We start from the raw sequence: 27,434 nt of genomic DNA, 5'->3' as shown, positions 1-27,434 counted from the left end.
GCTATTATTCCCATTTAACAGATGAATAAACTGAGGCCCAGTGAGGGGAAGACTGATCAAGGTCAAAGAGGAAAGTTACAGCAGAGCTGAGATAGGAGCCAAGGTTTCCTGCTTTTTCTCCTCTATTTCTCTTTTGTGGTTCGTGCCCACGATGCAAGCCAACTTCTAGACAAGCATCCGTCCACTAGTTCTAGGGCCGCATGGCCTAGATTGAGCATTCCCTATTTCTACACAAAATTACTTACAACACAGTCTCTTTAAGAGGAGCCCCACCTCTTCCCCGCCCAGATTGTCAATCAACACCATATAGCCAATAGAAAATGAGAAAAGCAAGGCTTCCCGCCTCTTAACCTTGGGGGAGGAACCCTTACAACTCAACCACACTACGGAGTGCGGGTAGTGGGCGGGTGGAAAGAAGGCGGGGACCGAGATGCCGGTTAATCTCCTCCTCTTCATTGGCTCGCGACTGGAGAAATCGCTACTCTCATTGGTCTCAGTAGACGTTCATTAAAGATGCAGGTCCTGCCCCGTCGGCTGGGCCGCAGGGTTCGGCTGCGCCGCCGGGGAAGGAGACGCTGCCCTTCTGAAGCGATGGAGCTCCCGGTAAGGGCTGGGGGAGCTCATCTCTGGGGTGCCTGTCCACCCCGCGCAGCCATTCTTATTCTGAGCCGTGGTACCGGCCGGACTCTGCGGGGCTGGCCGGGCAGGTTGCAGCCATCGAGCTGCCACGGGCATGGGTGCGGGCGAGAAGAGACGACGCGTTTCGAGCCAGTCAGGAGGTTTTGGGGACCCGGGGCTTGGGAGCAGAGAGCAGGGCCGGGATGGGGCTGGGGGAAAGCGCCTTGCTTGCTCTGCTGACTGGGGGCGGGAGGGGGACGGCTCAAGGTGGGGGTCTGGGCCCTGGGGCTGGGACTCGCGGGAGGTGCGGAATCCTGCAGGAGGGAAGGTCTAGGGAGGGCTGGGGGGGAGCTCTGCTGGGGAGTTCGGGGGGGAATGACTGTTCAAGGTGGGGAGGCTTCCATGGGGGGGATGCTGGGGGTGAGCCCTGCTCTGCGGGGGGACGATAGCTCAAGGCCGGGGTCTAGGGGCTGGGGGAGAGGTACACTGGAGGTGGAGAGGCGTGCTGGGGCGGCGTGGGGGTGCTGGGGCGGGAGGCTCACTGCGGGTGGGGGGTGTTGAAGGTGGTCAAGGGAAAGGGCTTTGGGAGGGGCTTGGCTCAAGGTGGGGGAGGGTTGGAGTAGAGGCTCACAGGACGATATGATGAGGAAAGGGGTGCTGAGAAGCAGATTTTGAGGGAGGCTAGGGGAGTCAGTTAGGAGGGGCGTGGCCCAAGGTCGAAGTATAAGGAGGAGGGTAGGTAGGGTGGCAGTAGGGGCGGGGCAGACCTCTGAGAGGTAGATGGAGGGATGTGCCTAAGTGGAGGTTGGGGGCTGGGGAGGTTACAGCAAAAGTTCTTGGGAGGAGGATGGAGGAAGCTTTAGGTTGGTGGGGGTTAAGTGTTAATGGGGCTGAGGGAGGTTTGGGGTAGGGATCTCGGAGAGAGCTGTCTGAGACAGAGTGGCATTGAGGAATGGAACATGGGCTAGGAGAATGGGGGTGGGCCACAGGGCTTGAGTAAAAAAGTAACCTGGGAAGGGATTGGCACTGTGAAGAATGGCACCCAGATGAGGAGGCTGTCATGGCAAAGTAAGTACTCAAGTCATAGATGACTGAGAAGAAAGGTGTCTGGCCTGGAACAGTTATTTGTAGACCTCTCTACTAAGACATTCTGCATCAGGATTTGGGATCTGGTACACCCATCCCCCAACTGCTGGTTGTGCTAGCTATGAATTTAGTCATTGGATAGCAATCTATATCCCTCTAGATGCTAGTCTTAGGGTATAATGCTTGTGCTTCTAAATACTGACTTTGATATGGCATATTCTGAGGGTATCAGGAGCACTCATAGAGTGAATGAATGGTGTAGTGGAATGGGCTTTGGATTTGGATTCAGAGGACTTTGTTTCATATACCTGGTCCCCTAATTACTAGTTGTGTGACCCTGGACAAGTCACATCCCAGTCCTGAGCCTCGATTTCCTTATCTGTGCCATGAAGTGTTTTGACTCTAAAGTACTTTCTGGCTCCAAATCTTATCAGTTGTGTCCAGCTCATAAATTTCCATGGCTGTAGGTGATAAGGTAGCCATCTCTTTTCCCAAGTCTCCTAATCTTGTCTGTGGACATTCAGGGAAAAAGGCAGCAGTTTCCCTTTACTTGTCTGGTTTTCCCTTTTAAACCGTCTACAAGTTTAACACTCTTGTCACCTGACAGATGGTATACCGGTTTTGGCCTTGGATGACCCCTTGGGATCCATTGGACCTCTAAGAGTTGAGAACTGTAATGTTTTTTGTTTGGGGGTGGAGCTAGGGGGAGGCTGGGTTGGAAGAAGGATCTGTAGCCTCTTGTGGGAATTCAGTGACCTCTTCTTCTGGTCCTGACCTGAAATGTTCCCATGACCGATTTTAGTGGCTCTTTTAGTCTAGATTGCCTCAGGAGCCATGGGAATGATAACTCAGGTCTTAAGTACCTTGTTTTTAATAATTTCGTAGTCATATTAGGAAGGATGTTGTAGATGTTATCTATTTCTTTCTGTAACCTAGGCAGCATGGTGTATTCGAAGAGCACTGGATTTGTAGTCTGGTTCAAATTCCGGATGTTACTTTCTAAACTTTGACCTTGACAAATAACTTAACCTTTCTGGTTCTCAGTTTTCTCATATGTAAAATGAGGGGACTTAATTAGATAAGGAACCTTCTAGCTCTAAATCTTATTAGCAATTTCCCAGATAATTCAGGTAAAATATTCACTTTTCCCTGAGCTATTTTTGTACTTGTCTATACATTGTCAACACAGGAGCCAGGTTGTCTGGCACTTTGGGGCGGATAGGTGGCACCAGCCCTTGAGTCAGGATGACCTGAGTTCAAATCCGACCTCAGACACTTAACACTTACTAGCTGTGTGACCTTGGGCAAGTCACTTAACCCCAACTGCCTTGCCCTCCCCCCTCCAAAAAATACCAACCAAAAAACAAACTTTGAGAGCCAGTGTAAGAGATCTCAGAGGGGATCTAGTCCAATCTTTTCATTTTATAAATAAAGAAACTGAGGATAAAGGATTTTTAACTTGCCCAAGGCAACATAAGTAGTAGGCTTCAGAGGTAACATTTGAACTCCAGTCTTTTGACTCCAGAGCTCTTCCCATTGCACCACCCTGCTTCCTACATTGTTTTCTCACTTGGAGTTAAGAATCATAGTACGCTGGCAAGATAGGTATTTACAAGTATTTTTATCCCCATTTTACAGATGTGGAGACTGAAACTCAGGTTAAATGACTTGCTCATGGTCACTTAGCTAGTAAGTATCAGAGATGGGATCGGAATCCCAGGGTTCTGAACACTAAGCCCATTACTTGATCCACTACACTATATGATTCTACCCCCAGTCTCCACCCTATGATAGATCGGTAAATGTCAAGTCAAGAGAGACCTTAGCTTGTCTCTTGACCCCTGCAGTGCCCACCTGTGTGGCTTTGGACAAGTCACTAAACCTCTTGGGCCCTCCTCATCTGAATAATAACATCAATTTATTCTTTGTAGGGAAAATTCTTTTGTAGACCTTAAGGTGTTGTGTTAGTGGGAATTATTGTAGTTGTAGTTGGACTGGTTCCTAAAATAGTCATGTGATAAAATGTCAGCACTTTTTTAGCTTATACCACAGTGCCTTTAATGTAATGATCACTTAATGAATCTTGTTGACTAACTGACAAAATGACCATGTAATTAGTTCCAAGAGCCAAAGCACTAACATTTACCTCCCATTCACCTGGGATGTCATTATTTGTCCTTGATGAGTAACATTTGGTCACCAACCTAGGCACATAGACCCCTATCCTGGTGTTTATGATGCCTGCTCTGCTACAGAGTGAGGTTGTTTTTTGTTGTCTAAGGTCTCTGTATATATTTAAGAAATCCTTGGAGGGGTGGTATAAGCAACTTTATAAGAGGTAGTATAAAATCTCTGTGGATCCAGACCTGATATATTAAAAATATGATGTTAAGCAAGCACCGTGGTATAGCTTGCAGGTCTTGCATCTTATAGGAGTCCTTACCATGAAGTTGGCTTTTAGGTTTGCAGATCATAATTCTCCCTGCTCTGGTCTCATCTGGCTTAGGGCCTTCCTCCCACATCATTCCCTCGCTCCCAGGAACCTTCTCTATCTAGGACAGACAGCCTCCCTTTTCTCCCATGAAGCACAGTTTGGGGATATAAGAATGATCCCTTTGCCTTATCCCCATGGTCCATCCCACCTAGTATTTTGTCTCAGATGGGTGCATCAAATAATTGTTCCCATGCTTGGGGCTACAGAGATCTGAGAATTTCTTGGAAATCAGGGAATATGTCTAGAGGAGTTGCTTCTTTAGCTTTCTCCCTGGCACAGAGTACTGTACATGTACCCCTTGTGCTAGTGGTAATAGTGCTAAGGCTGTTTGGTGTTTGGCCCCAAGAGAGAAACTTTTTTGTTTGTTAATAGAACTTCAGGTGACTTATCTTGACTCTAGAATAGATAAGAGTTTTCCAAGCTTTCCCTGACTCTTACATTGTACTTGTAGCTCTGCAAAGGCACTTTGGCACTGGAGTCTCCCTTTAGGAATGAGAATGTGACTGTGGCCCTGTGGACAGCCAGTTGAAGCATTCCTCCAAGCCATTCCCATCGTGGGACTTGGAGTTCCCACTTTGGGGCACTCTTAGCTGCAGCTCTAACCCGGTATGGCTTTCCGAAGAACTGAAGGCATGTCCATGATCCAAGCTTTGGCCATGACAGTGGCAGAGATTCCTGTGTTTCTCTACACAACCTTTGGACAGGTAAGGGTTTCTGGTTTCTTTTTTCTCCTGTGTTGAGATCCCAGTATTCTGTGAGCAGTAGGCACAGAAGACCAGAGCCATCTTTTTCCCTCCTAAGTCTATCTTAGCATGGAGGCAGCAAATAGGATTATAAAGAACTGGAAGAGAAGAGACCTTAGAGGCCATCTCAAGTCCAATACCCTTATTTTACAGATGAGGCAAACTGAGAAATAGAATGGTTAAATGATCTGCCCAGGGTCACACAGCTAGTAAGTGACTGAGGCAGGATTCAAATGCAGGTTTTTCTGACTCTTTAAGTCTAGCACTCTGTCCATTTTGTCACTTAGCTATTAATTGCTAATAACTCCTGCCCAGCAAAGTTTCTGTGGCAATGGAAAGAGCAGTAGATTAAGATTTGAGAGACTTGGATATTTTTTAGCTCTGCTACTAAGTACCTGTGTGTCTTAGAAAAAGTCACTTTAAGCCTCAGTTTTCTCATCAATTGAATGGGGGTAATATTTACCCTGCTAACTCCATTACAGTATAATGAGGATCCAGGTGAATTGTGAAAGCACTTTGAAAAGCGTGAAATGCTAATCAAAATCTGAAGTGTTGGCATCTTTGGTATTAGTTAATGAAGATGGAAGAATTCCAGCCCAACCCTATGAATGAGATCCTATCTAGTACCATTTTAACTTCCCAAATTCTTCTTCTTGCTAATTAAATGGCATTTATAAGAATCTTCAAAATAAATCTAAAGTTGAATGGTATTTACTTCTACGGAGATTGTTGAGTTCCTTCCTAGAAGTGGATGCCACTCACTGGTGGGATTGGGGGTGGGGAAGGTAGTTCCCCTGATAGCTCAGATCCCTGCCTGAGAAGGTGTAGTCTTGGTGGGAGTCATCCATTGAATTCTTTTTCTCCCTGCTTCTGGGAGCAGTCAGCATTTTCTCAGCTACGACTATCTCCGGGTCTGCGGAAGGTGCTCTTTGCTACAGCACTAGGGACAGTGGCCTTGGCTTTGGCTGCTCATCAACTAAAGCGACGTCGGCGACGGAAGAAACAGATTGCCCCTGAGAAAGGAGGTGGGAAGCCTGGAACTGTTCCTATTCCCATCTTCATGACCAGAAGGGTTCCATCAGTGAAGAAAGGTAGGTTTTGGGTGCTGGAAACCAAGGCGCCCTGACACTCAAAGAAAGGTTGTGGCCTGTGTTGGAAATGTCCAGCTGGGGTGAGGCAGAGCCTGAAAGAATTATCTTGGCTGGGTTTTCAGATATTTGGGCTACCTGGAGATAAGAGAAATAGCTAATTAAAAAGTATTGGGTGGGGAGAGCAGCTGTTTTTTAGTGCTGGGTTTATCCTATTTTATCCTGGGTCTATAGTCAGCACACACCCGTATGCCTTCCTTTTCTCTCTGTCTTTTTTTCATTTCAACCAAATATTTGTGTACAGTGTGCTAAGTGTTAGAGGAAATGAGTTATAAAAACAAGGTTCCTGCTTTCATGGAGCTTACAATCAATCTATTACATACAAATATACCTATAATATGCCGTATTATTATTGAAGAGGAGATTTCATGGAGAAGGTAGCACTTGAATTGGGCTTTAATTGATGAGCAGGACATTGAACAGGTGAGGTCAAAGAGAGACCTTCCAGGTGTTTCCCAGGTGTAGGGGGAGCAGCATGAACAAAAGCACAGAGATGAGAAAATACTGTTACAGTTGAGGGTACAGTGAGTAATCCTGTTGGGTTAGACTTGCAAGGGTGGGGAATGTTTGGTCTCAAGGTCATATGTAGCCTTCTAGGTCCTAGGGTGTAGCCATTGACTTAAAACTTTGACCCAGGGGGCCTCTAGGTGGCACAGTGAATAGAACACTGGCCCTGGAGTCAGGAGGACCTGAGTTCAAATTCGGCCTCAGACACTTAACACAAAAAACTAGCCGTGTGACCTTGGGCAAGTCACTTAACCCCAATTGCCCTCCAAAAAGCAAAAAAAAATATTAAAAAAAACCAAAAATTGGACCTAGTTAAAAAGCTGCACCCAAGGACCAAGAGGACCACATGTGGCCTTGAGGCAGAAGGTTCCCTATTCCTGAGACCATATTGTATACTACATGTAAGGAAGTAATAGAAGACTAGAAAGGTAAATTGTGGGGGCTCAAATGTCAAGCACAGGAGTTTTAACTTAGTAGGCAGTAGGGAGTCACTGAATATTTTTGAGTAGAGGCTACAATGTGGCCAGACCAGTACATAAAGGAAGCTTAATTGGGCAGACATACAAAGATTGAAGAGGGGAGTGGGGAGAGAAAGAAAGGAAGAAGAGGGAGACTTTCAATTTCTGGTGTCAGCTTTCCCTTCCCTTTTGTATTACACAGGCTATTCCAGCCGAAGGGTCCAGAGTCCCAGCAGCAAGAGCAATGACACCCTGAGTGGCATTTCTTCAATTGAACCCAGCAAACACTCAGGCTCCTCTCACAGCCTGGCCTCGGTGAGGACTCCTCCTGAATATTCTAGTTCCATCTCAGGAGTACATGGACATTTTACATCAGGAAGCTGGGTGATTTAGTGGTGCAGTCCAAAGCTATCACCTTGGCTTTGGTCTGAATCAGGCTGACCATACTTGGTGGCTGAATAGTATTGATCTCTCTGACCTTTTAATTAAGATCCATATTAGCCACTGTGAAAAATAGAACAGGAGAAATTCCTTACAGTTTACAATCTAGATGGGGAAATAATTAGAGACAAATCAAATGTTAAAACTAGGTTCTGCCAGTGTAGTTCAGATTTAGGCATTACAGAGAACATAGTGGGTTGTGATTACCAGGGAAGGCAGTAGAGGTGAGACTTGAATTGGACCTCTAAGGAGAGTGGAGAGGCGAGAGGACAGACGAGACGTAAGCTATTTGGAGGGAAAAGCATAAGCAAACATTGCTGTGACAGAGTCCATGGATAGGTAGTGTTGGGTCAGATTGTGGAGAATTTGAATGCCAGGATGAAAAATCTACCAGTGCCATGTAGAGGATCCAGTCTAGCTCTTTTTACTTCTCTACCAGTGTTTGGGAAGCAGGTGATAGGAAGGTGGGTTCTGGTGATCTGGGTTGTGTTGAAGATGGGCCGTGTGCTACCTGTGTATGTGTTGGATGGCACTAACCCCTTGTCTGGAAGCTTTCAACATGTTCAGGCATTTGTTCTCTAACAGTTGAGAGTATCATTGGGATGGCTAGGTGACACAGTGAATAGAGCACTGGCCCTGGGGTTAGGAGGCCTTGAGTTCAAATTTGGCCTCAGACACTAAACACTTACTAGCAGGGTGACCTTGAGCAAGTCACTTAACCCCAATTGCCCTGCCCTCCTCCCTCCAAAAAAAAAAGAGAGAGTATCATAAAACAAAACCCTGCCATGCTCTGTGTCCAAGTATTTGTTGGGTGCAGTAAAGGTGAATCTATTCCTGTTGTGGAAGTCATGGACTACTGGGTCAGATCCTTACCTTAGAAGGCCTGCAGGGTTTTAGGCCTTTAGATTGAAAGTGTTCTATTTTTTTTTCCCTTCTTGGAACTAGATGGTGGCAGTGAACTCCTCTAGCCCAACAGCCGCGTCCTCGGGGCCCTGGGAAGCTAGAGTAACTGAGGAGTCAGGGGCTGCTGGTGATGCAAATGCAGAGAACCTCTATATTCAAGGTACAGGATAAGCTTTCCTTCTCAGTCTTCTCCCCTTCCCCTTCCCCTGCAACTGTTCTTGAGACCCTGTTATGTCCTTCTGTGTGGTAACTCCTCTCCCTCCCTTGGATATAGTGATCTCCCTGGTGATTGTTCTCTTTGACTGGAGACCTTCTCATTCCTCTTTGGGAAAGAGAAGTGAGGTCATTCTCCAGACCAGTGGGCTTTTCTTCCGCTCAGATGGTACAAGTGCTCCTCACTTTTTGTTGCTAGGCTCATTCAGTACCTTACATACACACCTGGAGTTCACTTCCCTGTACTCATACCTTTCATTCTATATTTTCTACCAATGTCAGAATAGAAGGGAATAAGGCAACAATGGATATGTAGTTAGAAATTGACTTTTGAGATTAGGCTCCACCTAAAAATGATGTTTCTAGGAACATATTGGATACAAAGCCAGGGACTACCTATAATATTGTCTTTTGGGAACATTCATCTGGATTTATTGTCCCTAAGAATCAGTGGGGATTAGCTTGATTAGATCAGAAGAGGAAGGAAGAGCCTTACTTTGACCTCCCAGTGGAGTTGTTGAAGTGGGTAGTGTTTCCGTCAGCGCAGTTGGTTTGTGAGTGAAGGGTAAACTAACTACCTTACTTGTTCCCATAGGAATGGAACTGTTTGAAGAAGCATTGCAGAAATGGGAGCAGGCTTTGAGTATTGGACAGAGGGGAGACAGTACTAGCACCCCCACACTCTGGGATAATCTCAAGAGTCCAGAGACCATCTCTGAGGTGCTCTTGGAGGTAGGTGCTGTTTTTACCCTGAGGGAGGTAGATCTTGTGGTGATAATGATTATGAGGCTAGGAACAGGATGGGTTCTCTCTCAATTATTGAGTGGTAGGCAGAAATGACTATGTTGTCTTTGTGTGTGACAAGGATACCAACTGACTCAGTAGCCACTGGGTCTCTACTTTGTGGACTGCAATTGGATTGGTTCTTGTCCATCTGTGTTCTTTCATTGGTCCTACTTGTGATCAAGGACACATCTGTGAGCAGCTGGTTTGGAGTCAATCTTGGACTTTGAAACAGCAAAATATCTGATCCATGTGAGAGGGAATTCATGACCTTGGCCTCATTAGCTTGATGTTCCAAGCCAGGAGTTTTTAAAGCCCCAGAATCCTTATGTTAAAGAAAAAATTTGCAGAACTTTGCGTAAATTGAAAAGTTTTGCTGTTTACTTTCCAATGTTATTCTCCATAATACTGGGGAGTAAATGCAACTTAAATGCAACATTATAACATTTGCATTAAGAGTATGAGCGTAATTGGGAGACAAGAAAATAAGATACTAAATTTAGAAATTTCAAATATGAAAAATGTAAAACATCTTAACCTTAGCAAACTTCTACAAAACTCTCTTTTGCAAACCAATGTGATATATCTTGTTATAAGCAGCTGGCCTGTAGGGCCTCTATCTAGCTGCAGGCCTGCGCATTGTCTCCCAGTTTGTGGTTTTTGTATCCTTCCTACTTGTTTCCCTTTTCCTAGGCAGTATCAGTTATAAGTCCTTTAATCTACATCCTGGTCATTTACCAATTCAGAAAACTGAGGCCAGGGTTGCCTTGTCTCTGCAACCCCTCTATGACTGCATCAACTCTAAGGGATTTGAGTGGGACCAAGCATAGTGAACTCTTCCTTATTCCTTTTAAATCTCCCTTTGAACTGGAAAGGTTGTCAAACCACTTGGCTTAAATCTGAAAAGCTATGGTTGAAACCAAGAACTTTATGATTGATGCATTCCTGACTTTTTTTTTTAAAGCAATCGGGGTTAAGTAACTTGCTCAAGGTTACACGGCCAGTTATTTCTGGGTGTGATGCTGAGTATCTGAGCCCGGATTTGATCCAGGTCATCCTGACACTAGAGCCGGTGCTCTTACTCGCTGAGCCACCTGGCCGCCCCTAAGCAATTGGGGTTAAGTAACTTGTTCAAGGTTACACGGCCAGGTGTTTCTGGGTGGGTGCTAAGTGTCTGAGCCCGGGATTCGATCTCCAGGTCTTCTCAACACTGGAGTCGGTGTTCTTACTCGCTGTGCTATCTGGCCGCCCCTCATTCCTGACTCTTTATGGCAGATTATTTCTGCAGAGGAAGCTCTGGGCTGAATTTTCAGATAGGTACCCCTTGATGCAACATGCAAAGGAGGCCTGTTTCAAATAGACTCCATTGCCTGAATCTATCCCTGCTCCAATAGTGAAAATCATCCCTTCCATAATCCTTAAGCCCAGGACATCTTGGGATTTTGCTTCTTTTAGCTTCCCCTTTGGTATTTCTGGAGCTTTAGGTGGGCGAGGAAACTTAAGAGTGGCTTCCTGTCCGTTGGACCTTGGCTCTGGGAGCCTGGTGGGGAAGAAGTTAATGTTGGATTGTTTTTGTTTAAAGCCAGAGTCCCAGAAAAAGGAGTTTGCTGAAAAGCTAGAATCCCTATTACACCGGGCATACCACCTCCAGGAGGAGTTTGGCTCCACATTCCCATCAGATAGTATGCTTTTGGACCTAGGTGAGTTGGAGTAGAGGTCTTTGGGTAAGGGGTAGTTGGGCATGGTTTGGTGCTGTGTGAACAGACCTTGTGTCCTTGATGCTTTTCCTCCACTCTCCTTGGGCCCCCATAATTATTGCCGCCATAATCATTCATCATTCTTTCTTTCTGATCTCCAAACTGTCCCTTCAGGGAGTAGCATGAAGAATAGAATGTTAGCTTTGACATGAGATGAAATTGAGGTGAGAGCTAAGCTACTCATTTTACATAGGTGGAAACTGAGTCCCAGAGAAGGGAAGGAACTTAGCCAAAATTCCAGAGGTTGATAATAACAGAACCAGAACTAGAAACTAACTCCTATTCATTAAACCACTGAAAGTCTTGCACTGAGTCATCTTGCTCTGACACCCACCTTCCACTCCCTGGAGGCTTATACAAACACACAGAGCTTGTTCAGTGTTGGCTAAAGGGCTCTATTGGTGGTATTATGGCCATTTGGAGCTTCTATCTGTTTTTTTTCTCTTTCTTTTTTACTTTCTCTTTCCCTTTCTCTTCCTTCCTTCCTCCCTCCTTTCTCTGTCCCTCTCTTTCTTTCCTTCTTTCTTCCTTTCTCTTCTCCTTCATTTGTAAGCAGCCAGACTATTTGTGGCTAAAGCCTATGCTGAATTAAGTGATCTTCTTGGTCTAATGGAATGAATGATAATAGCCTACATTTATATGTAGGTTATAAACTATTTTACATATATCATATTTTCATTATTGCTTTTATTTATTAAGCACCTATTCCATTCAAGGCAAGGAGAATACACAAAAAATAACAAAACAGTCTCTTCCCTATCGTTATGTTTTACTGGGGAAAACTTATATGAAGTTAAAACAAGATCAGATATGTACATGGTAGTGGTTCTTTCAAGGGATCATGAAGAAAAGATCCAGGATGCAAGAAACTTTAGCTGATTTCATCTCTTGCCCTTTTCCCTAGAAAGGACACTCATGCTGCCTCTGACAGAAGGTTCACTGAGGCTTCAGGAAGATGATGAGGGTAGTCTTTCCTCTGAAGACTCTTTCTTCTCTGCTGCAGAGGTGATTTCAGGGCATTGCCTACAGTAGGAGGAGCTAGGGTATGGGCTGGGGGTATCTTTTCCCCACTATTGATCCTTTTCAGCTAGAATAGCGCTAAGAACGATGTCAGGGGCATCTTCTGGTATGTCTCATTCCATCATTTTATAGACCCAGACAGGAAAAAGTGGCTTATTTACATAAGATCACACAGTGAGTTAGTGGAAGAACCAAGATTACAATTTATATCCTGACTCAGAATCTTATAAAAGTGAATGTTGAAAACTATCTTTAAATGAAATTGAAAAAAAATATAGTACTAGTGAATGGAAACAACAATTTCTATCCTGATTCTCTGTCTGGTTACTCCTTCCACCATGAGAAAGAGCATGGGAATTTGGCAGTGACATGTGTTTATTTGACATAAAGATTGGATAGATTAAGTGGTTCCTTCCTCTTAATTGTTTGTATCTAGATTTATGTTAAGAAGTATAACTAAAAAAACAAGTGTAACTGGCTTTAATTAAAAAAGAAAACCAACCTATAAAAAACATATAAGACCAGTTTGATCAGTCGTCTGAGCAGGGCTCTTTTGTATTTCCTATCTTTCCCGGACTAGGGCTAGTCATATAATAGGTGCAGATAATATCTCTTTTTGGGGGGTGATTAATCCTGAATTTTTCTTCTTTATCTTTCTACCTCCTGAAGCTGTTTGACTGCCTGCAGGTGGGAGATCTCCCTTTCCAGCTTTCTAGGCCAGCCGCAGCATATGAAGAGGCCTTGCAACTGGTGAAAGAGGGGAAGGTTCCTTGTCGGACACTCAGGTGAGTGGTCTGAAGAGCCTGATGCCTCACTTCCCAGCTGGTGGAAAGTGGAAATGGGGACAGGGACAGATTTGGGAACTTATTTCAGTCATTTGTGTTCAGGACCTCCAGGAGTGATGACACCCTGCCAGGTATTAGCAGAAGATAGTTTGGGGCCGTCTTTGCCCTCCAGGAGCCTAATAGTCTTATGAGCATCAGGGTAACTGGAAGACTCAACACTTTACATGTATTATTCCTTTTGAGCCTAGCAACCAACCAACAACTTTGTGAGGTTAGGCTCTCGTTTTATGGATAAAGAAACTGAGCCTTAGAGGCTGACCAACTTGCCTGTGGTCTTATGGGAAGTGCTGATGTAGAATTCAAACCCAGGTCTTCTTGACTTTAAGCCTGGTACTCCATCCATTGTACCATATTGCCTTTCCAGTTTCACAGGGTCATAAGATTGAGAGTATCCTTAAATATATTAGCTATGAAATGGAGGATGAGAAAAATTAAGTGATTTTCCCAAGTACTATGCTGTACTTCTTTTGAAATATTATTGAAATAATAGACTGCTGGAATGGATGGCTGAAGGGGTCAGGATGTGAAGCTAATGAGACTGATGAATGAGAACATGGTAAAAAAGAAAGGAGAAAAATCTGATTTAGTTGGATCCATAAAAACTAATAGATGGTTAATTGAATATGTCAGAAGGTTTTAATTTGGGAAAAGAATTGTATATACATATACTATATAAACTCCTTTTTTTTTGTGCTTTTTGGAGGGGGGAAAGTAGGGCAATTGGGGTTAAGTGACTTGCCCAAGGTTACATGGCTAGTTTTTGTATTGAGTGTCTGAGGCCGGATTTGCACTCAGGTCCTCCTGACTCCAGGGCCTGTGATCCATTCATTATGCCACCTAGCCGCCCCTAAACTCCTTTTTTAATATGAATTCCTGGCAATGATCAGGGCAGAAATAGCATTTCTAAGGCAGAAATTTTATTGAAACAGGGGCTTGTAAGCTGTTGCATGAACCCATTGTGTTTTATAGAAGTTTGCTAGGACCAGATTTTTGTGTCAGGAATTAATGGTTTTTCTAAATCAACTTTATACCAGAATATAACTTTAGAATTCAAGTCCTTTCTCTTTTTCTTTTTATCTTTCTCCAAATAACCTTGTCTTTAATTTGTAGTAGTGCATTTGTCCCTAGCTACAGTCAAAGAGTCATGCCAGAAAGCAAGCCAAAGATGTTGCTGCTTTTGGGTAAAAGTCTTATTGTCTCTTGACCATTGTGCCCCAATTATCATATTGACACAAAGACTTTGTAACACCAGAAAGTTGAACCTCTCTTGGTTTAGACAGTCACTTGCTTTCTTCAGGGCTCCTGGCTCAAGGATTCTGTGGTAAGATCATAACTGTACCATACTGAATTGTATCTTTACAGGGCGCATTTCTCCCCCAGATCTGACTTGAATAAAACATAAAGGCAACCTGTAATTGTACTACTAGTTTTATTAATTTTTTATCATTGTTCTTGAAGAGGTGAAAGGGATAAAACATCTTAACATTGATTTTATTATAAATTTTTCCATCAACAGAAACAGTTACAAAGTAAGGGGTAAGATCCTACCAAAAATGCTTAGCCTTTAACAAGGCAGAAGCAAATGAATTAACATACAATAAACAAGCAAATAAAAGACTCTTATTCTGTTTTCCCTTCCAGGCCTATACCTATGGTCCTATTTTCCTGCCTTCTTTCTTCATTCTATCAGTTGTCAGTTCTGTGTATAACTCAGGTTCTGCTGATTGTCTTTCATATCACCTCATTAAGGTCTTTTGACATTTCATTATATGTTTTATATTTATTGTTTTTGTGGCACTATTATTAAATAAAACAAATCTGAATTAAAAAACATTTAAAAATATTCACCACAAAGAAGTCAAAGACTTGATCAGCATGCATATAAATGATCTTTCAACCAATGCAGGTCATGACCTCTCTGTGATTTAGTAGATGAACATGGCTGAAAATTTCATTACTGAGTAGCCAACCTGAGCATGTACCTCCCAGAACTTTGCTGGTTCTTGGGTGACAGGCAGACTCGATGGGCCTGTGCAGCACCTAGCAGTTGCCTTTGAATTCAAGGTGCATGACCCACTTGAAATGTGTCTTGGGGTACTGAGAGAACTGGGCAGATGTGGTGTGATTGCTAAGCCAATGTCAGTGATATTTGAGAGAGAGTGGAAAATGGATGTGGACCTGGAGAAGGGCCGTCATTAAGTATTCCCTGATTTTTCAAAAAAGAGAAGAAACAATCAGTGATGTAGTTGGTAATCATTTCGCAAGGGAAGAGGTGATTACAAGAGCCTGGCTTCAGCAGTGCCAGACCACAGTGCATCTTCCAGCTTTCACTTATAGTCTTTGTTGACCCACTAAATTGGAGGAGCAAAAGAATGCTGTAGGCATTGTTTACCTTGTCTAGCAAAGCACTTGGTCCAGTGCCTCATGCTGTTCTTAGACACCTAGACAAGGTGGAGAGATACAGACTAGATAGTGATACAGTCAGATGAGTTTGGAAGTGGTTGAATTGCTAGATGCAAAGTAGAGTCATTTTCAAGTATTTGAAGGATTATCATGTAGAAGAGGGTGTAGACGTGTTCTTTTGGCTCTCAAAGGGAAGATTCAGGAGCAGCAAGTAGATGTTGCAAAATGAAGCAAGCTTAGGCTTTATATCAGGAAAGATTTGCTAACATTTGTGCGGAAGTGCCATCTCAGGAGGTGGCAGGCCGTCCTGCATTAGAACTCTTTAAGCAGCAAGCGGATGGCTACTTGTCTGGGATGTTCTGCAGAGGGGGATTCCTTTCGGGTACAGATTGGTCCACATTTCATCGAGATCCCTTCCAGCTCTAAAATCCTGTACATCTAGGCCACATGGTTTCCTGGCTGCTTAGTGGAGGGTTGGCTAGAGCTTGTACCTCCCATGGCCCTGCCAGTGGACTTCAGGGTTATGTTCTCATGATGAGGTATTAGAAGACTCAGTGGGGGCTCATAGTAAAAAGGTATTCTAAGACATTGTCATTTTTAGTAATTGTTTTTCAGAAGCTCGGCATAGTGGATAGAGAGGAAAGGAAGACCCAGGTTCAAGTCTTACCTCTCACACATCTGGTGTGAGCCTGAAAAGTCACTGAACCTCTAGGTATCTCTCTATGTCCATAGATTGCAGAGAAGGCCCTGACCTGCATTGGGAGAGGGAGTTTCCTTTCCCAGGTTTTTCTTATACCGATGAAATCACAGGTCCAGTACCTATCATGCTATCTTTCTATCTGTCTATATACACATATACATATGTATCCATTTACATACATATATATGTATGTGTATTTTTATATATATATATATATTTTTTTTTTTCTTTCAAAGAGGTCCTACTTTAGGGGTGTGGCCTGTGTTCAGGGACAGTCTTTATTTGGCCCAGTTTCAAGGCATTCAGACATCCATTCAGGCCATCCACAGACCAGAGAAGACCAAGGAGATGCCCTTTCCTGGCTAGCTCACAATTGTAGTCATTACCCTGAAAGAAAGCTCAGAGATCTCAAGCTCTTGCCCTCCTCAGTTGAGGAATCTGGCTTTAGAGGGGAAGCTGCCTGTCCAAGGTCATAATGGCAGAGCAGAGGCAGGGTGAGAATGCCCAAGGCTCCTAACTCCTAACAGTCCCAGGCCGATTTCCTTCTCAGACTTTGGTGTTGTCATCCTCTTTGTTTTCTTCTCTAGGACAGAACTTCTGGGTTGCTATAGTGATCAGGACTTCTTAGCCAAATTGCACTGTGTCCGGCAGGCCTTCCAGGTGGGTGAGAGTCTAGGGAACTAGGAAATGGCACTGGGGTAGGGGGACAGGATGAGGTGCTTTTTCCTTATGTCCCAAGTTCTATCACTTTGCATGGGGTCATTACTATCCATTATCCAAATAACTTTGCTGCGCACAGGACTTCCTTTGGTCCCAGGTTTTTGCTTCCCCTGGGAGCATTCTCCCAGCCTGTCCGTTGGAATATATGAACCTAGGGACCTAGCACCTAGTATATTGTTCAAATAGATACATAGATAGGGGGTGCTTAATGATGGCCCTGTTTATGTACCAGGTCTGGTACTTTGAATTGTGGGGATACCAACAAAACAAGATGCTCCTTCCTCTTAAGAAGCTTATGTTATCTTGGGGGAGACAAAACCTGGAGGGATGTTGGGGGGGCGAGCATGCTGCTTTGGGGGCCAGGCAGCCAATGTAGAGATAGTGTGAGCTGGAGATGGAGCAGGAAGTAGAGAATGTCTTAGGAGTTCTCATATAATGTCACTCCATTGAATCCCTCCACTCTTCCATCCTCAGGGACTTCTGCAAGATGAAAGTAACCAGCTGTTCTTTGGGGAGGTTGGGAGACAAATGGTGACGGGCCTGATGACCAAAGCTGAAAAGGTAGAATGTTGATATGTTGATGGGTGCTGGGGGGGCAGGTGGAGGCAGGGTGATTTACATGGGCTCTGCACATCTTGTCTGCCCTCTTGCTTTTTAGGCCTCTTGAGGATCTTGCCTCTTCAGCTTCTTCCTGGGAGTCACAAAGTCCAAATTCTGCTTGGGCCTGGGCCCCTTAACAGCCTTAACTAATGTCCTTGTGTCTTTTGCCACTTCTTCTGTTCTCACTTGTCTTCCCTGGGAGGTTGCTTGTGCCTGCTCCTAGGGATGCCACCTAGGGTTTTGACCTTTGCTGCTCACTCTACTTCTTATCTCTAGGGAAGGACCCTGAAGTCTTCCCTTTTAGCAAGATAAACCCATGCTCCTTTTCCCTTTTTTAGAACCCAAAGGGCTTCTTGGAGAGCTATGAGGAGATGCTGAATTATGCCCTGAGACCGGAGACTTGGCCTACCACACAGCTGGAGCTGGAGGGGCGGGGGGTGAGTTGACCCCAGATGTTGGGGCACTTACATGGCTTTGTGACAGAGTCCTAGCAGATTGTTAGTACCTACCTTCCTGGAGCTTTGTCCCATTTCCCAGAACCCCTTTCTAGGGAGGGAGACTGTTGGGTGATACTGGATTCCTTTCAATTTCCAGGAGCTTCCCATTGGCCCCACTGCTGCCAGGGAACTAAGAGGCCTCCAAATGGGTGGGATTGGATAGGGTGGCAGGGGTCCTTTCTCTGTCCCCAGGGTCCAGTCTGAGGTCCCTGGCTACAGGAATGGAAGCTGAGGATCCCCTGAGACTGGGCTCGCATGGCCCTGAGCACTCAGGGCCTCCAGAAATTGGGGCACAGGATGCCTGGGGTTTCTTCACATCCAGGGCCCCAAACATGAAGCCGATAGCTTGTTGGTGAGCCCTGAGGGTTGGGCTCAGTGAATCACTAGATCATAGGATTATAATTGGGTTGCCTCTCAACAGCCCTGAGGGGTGGGGGTAGGAGGTTCTGACCCTTCTCATCAGGGTTCTTCCAGGTATCCTCCTATTCTCCCAAGCTGGCAGGGGCCAGGGCAAGCTGGACAGCTCTGTCAGGGCTTCTTCCCAGTAGAGACGGTTGGGGTTGTGGTAGTTTGTAGGAAGCCATATGCTCATAGTCCCAGGTCTTTCTCAGTCAGGAGAAAACATATCAGTCCTTCCAGATGAGAGGGTCATCTTGACTTGTAAAACAAAAGTAGACCTGCTTCTGAAGCTGACTAGCTCTGGCAGAGGAGATCTCTTTATGAAAAGTAGTATGATGCTGTACTAGGAGTTAAGAGAACTAGATTCTGGTCCTGACTCTGCCACTCATTATCTATGTGAGCCTCAATTTCTCTATCTGTAAAATGAGGGGGTTTGGACTCAATGAACTCTGAGATCCCTTAAACTTGTGGTATTATCTCTGTTATCTCTCCTGAACTGAAATGTCACTTTCTCCAGGGGAGAAAGGACCAAGAGGGTCCTTAGGCAGTCCCAGCCCCCTCATTGCCTGGCTCCTTCCTGCCAGGTGGTATGCATGAGTTTCTTTGACATCGTGCTGGATTTCATACTCATGGACGCCTTTGAGGACCTGGAGAACCCCCCCTCCTCTGTGCTTGCTGTCCTGCGCAATCGCTGGCTCTCTGACAGCTTCAAGGAAACGGTAAGTGTCCCTCCAACTCTTACCTGTGTTCCCCTCCCTCACTGTGTTCCTTTCCTCCAGTGTTGACTAGCTTTCTCACGACATCAGACTTGACCTGCTACTTGGATCCTAGAGATGTAGGACACTTCCCTTACTGTCTCATTCATTCTGGCTGGAGCCCTGGAGTAGTGCTGTCTAGAAGGAACAGATAAGGACTTGGAGAGTGTAAAGGGCTGGCAGGCAGAGAGAGGAAACTGAGAGATGCAGGGAAACTCATAAAACTGCTAAACATCTTGACGTCAACTCTTGAGCCTCCAACTTCATTAGTTGGAAGTGTGGTATAATGGAAAGAGTTCTGGCCCTTGAGTCAGCGGTCCTCCAATACCTTGGGTAACATTGGACCTAGCATTTAATGTCCTCATCTGTAAAAAGGGGAAGTGGAGATGAATGACCTCTGGAGGCCTTTCTATCTTCTAGGCTCATGATCCCAGCAGAAGGAGTTTGTTTCTTGGCAGGGGTGGGGTACCGTGGGAATAGGCTGAGACTACCCTGAATGTAGCTTTTTTTTTACCTTGTCCAGGCTCTGGCCACTGCCTGCTGGTCAGTTCTGAAAGCCAAGAGGAGGCTTCTGATGGTGAGTAAGGTCCAGTGGGCATGTTAGCCCCAAAACACACTTTCTTCACAAGAGACTTATATTAAACCTCAAGCTTTCATTGAGTAACGGCTCTGTGCCCAGGATCTCGATGAGTGCTTCTGAAAGAGGAGAACACTTAGTCTTTGCTTTCAAGATGTTTACATTCTGTTAGAGGAAATGACAGTTGAAGAGCAGCAGAGGGCAGTATACAATTGTGTATGGTGTAAATGCTATAGGATCAGAGAGAAGGGAGAGATTATTGAGGGCAGGTGTAGTCAAGACTTAAACTGGCCCTGAAGGATGGTTAGAATTTGAGGCATTCCTGGCAAGGATCCAAGTGTGAGTAAAGGCCCTCCATATGGGTGTAGGGGTGCTTCTCTTTGTGCTGAGTGCTAGAGATCCAGACAAAATGAAATGATCCCTATTCTCTAGGAGCTTACATTCTTTTGGGGGATGCTAAACACAAAGGGGTTTGGGGGGGAGATACGTGACATACATGATAATTCAAGGGTCATTGCCTCCTTTTCCAGGGAAAGCAATGCCACTGTAGACTGTGTTTTCTCTTGTTCCAATCAGGTGACCACTTATTACTATTTGGTTTGTGATACCCTTTGCCTTTCTGGGCTATGCAGCTGGTTCTTAGATGGCTAGTAGCTTGGTTTGGAACCAGGAGGTAGCTGGCTACAGAGCAGTGAATGGCCTTTTCTGCTTAGCTCTCTGAGTGGCCCACTTGATGTCACCTCCCTTCTCTAACTGCAGGTGCCTGATGGCTTCATCTCCCATTTCTACTCCGTATCGGAGCATGTTAGCCCCGTTCTTGCCTTTGGCTTCCTAGGGCCCAAGCCACAGCTGGCTGAAGTCTGCACTTTTTTCAAGGTAAAATGAGTTTATAAGTTTCTTTTGACTGGGGAGGGAGCTTTGGCCTGTTGTGGGTTATTGGTAGATGGGAGGGCTCTCCAATCCATTTCCTTTCTACCCCTACCCCTCACTCCCATCTGTCCAGGGTTCCCTGTGAAGAAATCAGACTGGAAATTTTCTTTCTCCTTTGGTGATACTTTCATAATCAAGTTGTCCCAGGCAGGCAGGGCTGATGGTGGGGTGACAGCTGCCTCAGGAAGCTTCCAAGAAGGGGGTGAGGAGCTGTGCTGATCTTTTGTTCCTCTTTCCAAAGTAATGTACATTGATTGCTTTGCTGTTCTCAGGGTTAATTATGCTGATAGTGAGACACCTTGTAGCTCTAAATGCTGTATTCCGGAGATAGGTCTTTTCTTCCTTACCCTCCTACTCTAAGGAAAAGAGGAATAATCTATCCTTGTTGAGAACTTCACATGTCCAGACTTGTGCTAAACAATTTAAGTGATACAAAAGAAATTTGGTATGGTCTCTGCCTTTTAGGAGCTTACACCCTAGTAGACAGAAAACACTGGCAAACTACACAAGACAAAATATAATCAGGGCTAAATTGGGTGGGACAAACACCCCAAGAGGGAAGAAGATGGAGAGATCACTGTAGAGATCACTGGAAGGCAGGGAAGCTTTCATGTAGGAACTGGGACTTGAGCTGAGCCTCGAAGGATGAGTAAGATCTGGATAGAACAGTCAGGAGAAGGAATCAGTCCTTTTAAAGTTAGAGAGGCATTTTAGAAATACTCTGTCCAGTTCCCATGTTTTGTAGTTGAAGGAACTGAAACCCCAAGAAATAAATTGATGGCCCTGCATCAGATTGGGGATGGGCAGCAAAGGCAGGATGTAAACCCAGTATTCAGCCAGAATGAAGAGCATTTGCATGGCTCAGAGGCAGGAATGAGCCCAGTGGAATGGTCAAGGACCCCGCTCCAAAGCGCCCACCTCAGATACTGATCTATCTCTGCAAGTCCCTGAATCTTCCAGATGATAATACTTGTAACACGTGCTTTACTGGGTCATTACAGGATAAGTGTTTTGCAGTTCTTCAAAAGGCTATATGATTATACTATTATTGTTGAAGGAGTGGGTCTGTTGGTGGGAGTCGGAATGTGGGGAAACCAGAAGAATTCAAACACAGCTCCTTTCCCTCCATCCCCAGCATCAGATTGTGTACTACCTAAAGGACATGTTTGACCTGGACAACGTGCGCTACACCACTGTGCAGTCACTATCAGAGGACATCCTTCAGCTGTCCCGCAGACGCAGTGAGATCCTGTTGGGTTACCTGGGAACAGAGCCTGTCCGTGAGATGAACGGGATATTGCCCCATGAAAATGGACCCCTGGGGGAGCTTCATTAACCCCCGTGCCGCCCTGAGAAGGACTGACTCCTCTCCTTTTGTTCTCCCCTATGGCGATGGGTGCTTGCTCTCTCCTGAGTGACATGAGTAACTGTGGCTCAGCCCAGCCCTGGGCTTTACTTGGTTCTTCTGCTTACCCTCTGTGGAGGGATCTGCCAGGCCAGTGTCTTAGACCAGTCAATTGCTTCCTCTTTTCCCTTGCTTTGGAATTCTAGGTCCCAGATCTCGGCTCAGGACCAATTTGTGATGCCCATCTCCTTCCCCTCCTGTTTGTCCATATATGTTATACAGTGGCAGTTTCCTGGCCATGACCAGGAAGCTAACACATCTCGCCTCTACCACTTTTTCCTCAGGAACCAGCTGGCAATGCCTTGTTTGTAAGGTGGGCAGTAAAGGTCAGCACATATCTATCTGTGCATCACTGGGTGGGCTTAGACATGCATCTGGCATGATGTGCCTTGTGAAATGAGGCAGGGAGGTGAGGGACAAGTGAGGTTCTTGGGAGGCTGAGAATGAAGGAGGCTCTCTGTCCCACCCCCTTCAGGGACTGGCTCTGCCATCAGCCATATCAGAGAGGATGCAGTGCTCAGGCCTGTGTCATTGGGTGTAATGGTATGAAAGTGATGGAGTGAGAAAGACTGAAGAAGATTGAGGGGTGAGAGTGGGAAGGAGAGTCCTGTAATAGGGAGAAGAAAGGAAAAGACCCAAGGGGGGAGGGGGCAAGGTTGGTGGAGATGGAGGGCTAACATGTAGCAATCCCTTCAGAGATATCTTTTGATGTGGAATCTCTGGCTCTCTGGGACATTGAGGCCAAGAGGCAGGTTTGCTGAGTTCAGAGCCCAATTTCTTTGGGGATGTGGGGCCATGGGACTAAAGGGTATCCTCTGCTGCTGCTGCTGCTGCTGCTGTGTGTGTGTGTGTGTGTGAGAGAGAGAGAGAGAGAGAGAGTTTAAGGAGGGAGGAGAGTGAAAGTGTTGGGAGCTCAGCACAGCAGAGGCTCCTGGGAAATCTGGGCCAGGCCCAGACTGGGATTGCTGCTTCTGCTCCCATTACTAAGGTGCTGCAGGCTAAGGAGGAAGGAGCAAACACATTTCTGGTCTGTGATGAGGGAACTTAAGGTCTCTCAGGTTCCTGGGAATCTGGTACTGGCCCAGATAGAAATAAGAGTAGTGATAATTAGCTATAGTAAAATAAGAATGAGAGACAGTGTAATAGAGTGGAGAGAGCCAGCGTCAGGAAGATTGGGGTTCCAGTCCTGCCTCCAGCACATCCTGCTGTGTGGGTGTGACCCTGAGTGAAGCACTAAACCTGTCAGGGCCTGGGGCAGTTTTGGTAGAGGGAGTGAATGTTCCTGGGAGTGAAGGATACTTCCTAGTTGTATATATGATGGGTGGGGTGTCCATGGAAGGGAGGAGGGGGGCATGCAGCCCAATGAGCATGGGAGAGGGACACAGTGTTAGAAATTTGACAGACTGTTTCTTCTTTTCCTGGGCTTTGGGCTCCTCTACTCACCCACAGAATACCTTCGGAAGAGTTTCGGGGTCTTAATAGAGTGGGAACACAGGTGGCCAAGAGGGTGACAAAAACTACATAGAGGGAACCTGGGAGAAGACAGTAGAGGAAGATAAGAAGGGTGACAGAAAGTGTCAGCTGGAAAGAGACAAGAGATCATTGAATCCAGCTCTTTCATTTTATAGCCAAGGAAACTGAGGCCCAAGAAGTGAGGTCACTTGAGAGCTGAGACGTCAATTTAGATTTTTGGATTCTAGATAAACTGTCTTTATTATACCACAAATCTCTAGTCTACTGACCAGAGTAAAAAAGGTTATTTAGAGTTTGCCAAACATGTATCAACACCCCACCCCTGTCCCCTCCTTCTAGCAAGAAGGATGCAGCCCTGAGGACAATCTTTTTTCTACGCTTTATTATATTGTGTGGGTGTTAAGATCCCTTGCATATTTACTTGGAATATTCCTGAGCTGATGGACTTGGACCATGATTTGTAGTTTTATTCCCTTGCCAATTGCACAAGCCCACTTGTTCTCATCCTCTTGACACTGGTATTCCAGCTCCTCCTAACCACCAAAGCTAGTCCATTGACTCTGTGTCAAGGCCAGGTGAATGCCTGTCATCATGGGCAGTGGGCCTGGTATTTGGATGAAATTTGTAATGTTGGACCAGTACAAAAAATAAACCACTCCTCCTTCACCTGCCAACCATACTTTTGAAGAATTCAAACAAGATTCAAGAGCCATTTTCATCATCATTTCCCCCTCTAAAGATTGTGATATTACTCCATCTTCACCACCAAAGACTCCTGAAAGTCCCCCAGGAAAGAGTGGGCAAAAGCCCTTTGGTATCTTGAAATGCCATAGAGGACAATCCTCACAAAGCAGTAGGGGCTGCATTTTTTAGCTCCTGGAAACTCCTTTCCCAGTATCTGACAGTTGATTTCCCTCCTGGGGATGTCATCACTACCAAAACAAGGGCCTTTGTGCTGTGGCCCTTGCTCTCTTTGTATGTGTGTCCCATCTCTCAGCACTATGTAGGATTAGCACCTTCACTATGATTAGTCAGGCACTGGGGTAGGGGCTCATGGCCTCATATGGAACAGGGTAGATATATGGAAGAAAAGGTGATAGGTAAATGACAGGTTTCTCTCTACCTTTGTTTTCTTGGGAAGCTTTTAAACATATGTATTCTCAGAACTTTTTCTTCAACCAGAGAGCAAATATCAATGTAGTCTTAAGTTTAGAGAGCTGTATTTGGTATTCTAACCAACACAGTTGGCCACTATAGATAAGTTACATTAGCATTTCCCTAAACTATAATCATTTTCAAGAGTTTCTATCTTAACTCTGCAGACTCACTTCACTCACTATTACAGCATTGGACTTGAGTAGGACTTTTAAAAAATTGCCTTAAAAGGGAGAAGAAAAGTTGGATTGTCCCTTAAATTGAGACAGCTTAAAAAAGTTGATTTTTGGATGTTTGGGATTTCTTAAAAATCTCAAGAACTGTCTTTTTAGGAAAAGCATTCTGAGTCAAATTTTAAGGAGAAGATTGGAATGAGATTTTATGAAATGTATATTTGCAGAGTAAGATTAGGCCATACCTAATAAAAAGCATCTAAATTGACATCGTAATTTTTTATGTTACTATGGAGTCCCTATGTGATCTGCTTGAGGTAGGACTGAATATTCAGACCAGATATACAAGGGAAAGGAAATTGATCTGTGTCACCAAAGATTTAAATTGTTTATATTGTAGGGTTACTGATATGATTTGAGTCAGGAGTTAATTTAGAAGATAATCTAAACCATTGTTTATTGACTATTAATTTGTTACTATCATGAGGGGGATATTAAAAAGTTTCAAGATCGTCCAGTAGCCCAGTGTGTATCCGAACATGGATATGAGGTATGTCAACTGGGAGGGGACAAGACTGCCAGCCTAGACAAACACCTAGATGCAGACAATAAAAGTCCTTTATTGCAGCAAGCAATCTAGGCAGTCTCACAAGGGGAAACAAGTAAGGCAGTAGTTGGTTTTTTCATTTCGTTCTGCAGCCTGTTCCTCCCAAAATTGTTAGTCAGGGAACAAGCCTTCATTGAAAAAGTCTTATGTCAAGTCCAGGTCCATTTGGAATAAGGCTTAGCTGAATTCCCCCAAACCTGTGTTTCTACCACCACCATGATCATATCCTGTAGGCTCAAAGTATGAAGTTGAACTTCACCCTTTAGTCCAAGGCAGGCAGGGGTCTCCAGAAAGAGCTTGAAAGTTCAACAAGCCATCAAAGCAGGGAATTTATGCCCCTTATGTTCGATTTCTGAACTTTGCTGGAATCAACCAGTTAGAACATGGGCTCTACACACAATTCTCAGCAATTGCCATAGGCATTGCCTCATCTCATAGAAGTGAACCTCAAATAGGGGTGAACCTTGATGACAGGTACCAAACCCTCAAAGAATCAGCCCATAAGGCTGAAAGCAAGTTGAGACACTGTCAGTGATATTGGAAGTCAAGAGCTGTGGGCTAGGAAAAGCTGAGAATATCCTCATGGAATTCTATCAGCAAAAGAACATAATAAGCAACAACAAAAAAGTCATGAGGGCCAAACAGGAATTACTTGAGAAACTCAAACAGCAGTTGGCCCCTGGATTGACAAGCGGAGAGGGAAGTCCTCCTTCACTTCAACAGAACATTAATTTACTTGGAGAAAACTCAGTCCTAAACAAGAGCTAGTTAACAAAACACTGAAGTACTAAGACATTTGATTCTTCAGTAGCCCCTGCTAAATCAACATCTGAAACTATATATTTCTTGGCTCCCACCGCTTTACAAAGCCAAACTACCCTTCCAGCAGTGGGCCACAAAGGAGGAAGGCATTCCCTTGAGTTCAGCAGATTATGATGAATATTTCAGGGAGAGACCCAGCAAACCAAGGAAGCCAAGCTGACCCAGTAGACTATTTGAGGACACTGACTCAACTATAGGCAGTTTGGAACTCGGGAATGTGTTGCCCTTTGAAGTTCCTCCCCAAAACTCACATGACCAATCATAAACTTACCCTACAACCCCCATCCTCCCAATTAACAAGTCAAGGTCTCTTAAGATTGGAAGCTATCAAGGAAAGCCCAAACAATACAGAAGCTCTATGTCAATGCGATGAAACTGGAAGACTTCTGCATCTGATACTTTTCCATGGCTGCCCCTGGGCATTACCCTGACATGCTTATCTCTGAGGATTCTGGAAGGAAGTTTAACCAGCCCAGGAAGGCCTTCCAGCTTGTCATCCATGGGAGAAATTGTCAAGTGATATTCACTACAAAGCTTTTACAGAAGGCCCTCAGAATATTTTAAGAAAGGTTTTATTGTTTGCCTGTTCCTTCTCTGAGCCACCCATCTTGCCCAGACTTCCAGAAGATATGAACACTGACCATTCCAATAATTCATAGTTCTTTTGATCATAAACTTACCTCCATGGACATTAGCCTGAAGAACTGGTATCCAGTGAGGGCGGTATGCTTCATAGGTGGAGGGAGTCTTCCCTTAATCTTCATTCCTCAGACATGCTCTTTGTTGTCACACAGTCTATGAATGTAATCTTGTGCTTGATTCCATACCCCTTTCCTTTTCCCTCTAATCTCATGAAGGTGTCATTTCTCTTGATTTTGTTTGTTTACATATCCATGAGCTGCCTCTGACTCTGATTTTCAGCTTTTACCTTTTGTATGGTAGATGGAGTGTGTTGACTGGAGTCAAATAAAAAAAATTTTAAAAACATTTCTTTTCACTCCCATCGTGGTGCCGTGTGGACCTGTGTGTGATGTGTGATTCTTTTTGGCAGGAGTTAAGAGGGGAGCATCTCCTTCAGGGTTAGAGTAGGGAAAAGAGCAAAGAATAGTTTCTGAAGGGAAACAGTTACTAAGTCACTTAGAAATTGTACTCTTAGGGGTGGCCAGGTGGCTCAGTGAGTAAGAGCACCGGTCCCAGTGTTG

The 27,434-nt window shown here is 44.8% G+C and overlaps 1 protein-coding gene across 2 annotated transcripts; it reads left to right on the top strand.

Annotated features, from left to right (window-relative positions):
• The first annotated feature begins 491 nt into the window (after positions 1 to 491).
• MIGA2 (mitoguardin 2) lies at positions 492 to 27,219 on the top strand. 2 transcript variants are annotated; one of them, XM_069069417.1, is made up of 17 exons: positions 537 to 603; positions 3,343 to 3,393; positions 4,650 to 4,902; positions 5,822 to 6,032; positions 7,257 to 7,369; positions 8,441 to 8,558; positions 9,207 to 9,343; positions 10,977 to 11,094; positions 12,056 to 12,156; positions 12,841 to 12,956; positions 16,707 to 16,779; positions 17,314 to 17,400; positions 17,778 to 17,876; positions 18,920 to 19,054; positions 19,614 to 19,667; positions 20,427 to 20,543; positions 21,733 to 27,219. In XM_069069417.1, the coding sequence occupies exons 3-17, from the start codon at positions 4,807 to 4,809 to the stop codon at positions 21,931 to 21,933; spliced, it is 1,776 nt and encodes a 591-aa protein (XP_068925518.1). In that variant the 5' UTR covers positions 537 to 603; positions 3,343 to 3,393; positions 4,650 to 4,806; the 3' UTR covers positions 21,934 to 27,219. The 2 variants fall into 2 exon arrangements, with proteins under 2 accessions (XP_068925517.1, XP_068925518.1); XM_069069416.1 differs by lacking the exon at positions 3,343 to 3,393 and having other exon boundaries at positions 492 to 603.
• The last annotated feature ends 215 nt before the right edge of the window (positions 27,220 to 27,434 follow it).

The sequence above is a fragment of the Petaurus breviceps genome, unplaced genomic scaffold (genome assembly GCF_028583685.1).
Source record: "Petaurus breviceps papuanus isolate PSGF00001 unplaced genomic scaffold, PetGlider_PUasm1.0 90779, whole genome shotgun sequence".
NCBI classification, from domain to species: Eukaryota; Metazoa; Chordata; class Mammalia; order Diprotodontia; family Petauridae; genus Petaurus; species Petaurus breviceps.
This window is presented reverse-complemented; position numbering and strand designations above follow the sequence as displayed.

What these genes read in the sequence shown, in the direction of transcription:
- MIGA2 (XM_069069416.1), top strand. Translation starts at nt 4,807, where the DNA reads ATGGCTTTCCGAAGAACTGAAGGCATGTCCATGATCCAAGCTTTGGCC. An exon ending in TCTACACAACCTTTGGACAG is followed by an intron (nt 4,903 to 5,821) that starts GTAAGGGTTTCT and finishes TTCTGGGAGCAG; the next exon opens with TCAGCATTTTCTCAGCTACG. An exon ending in AGAGAACCTCTATATTCAAG is followed by an intron (nt 8,559 to 9,206) that starts GTACAGGATAAG and finishes TTGTTCCCATAG; the next exon opens with GAATGGAACTGTTTGAAGAA.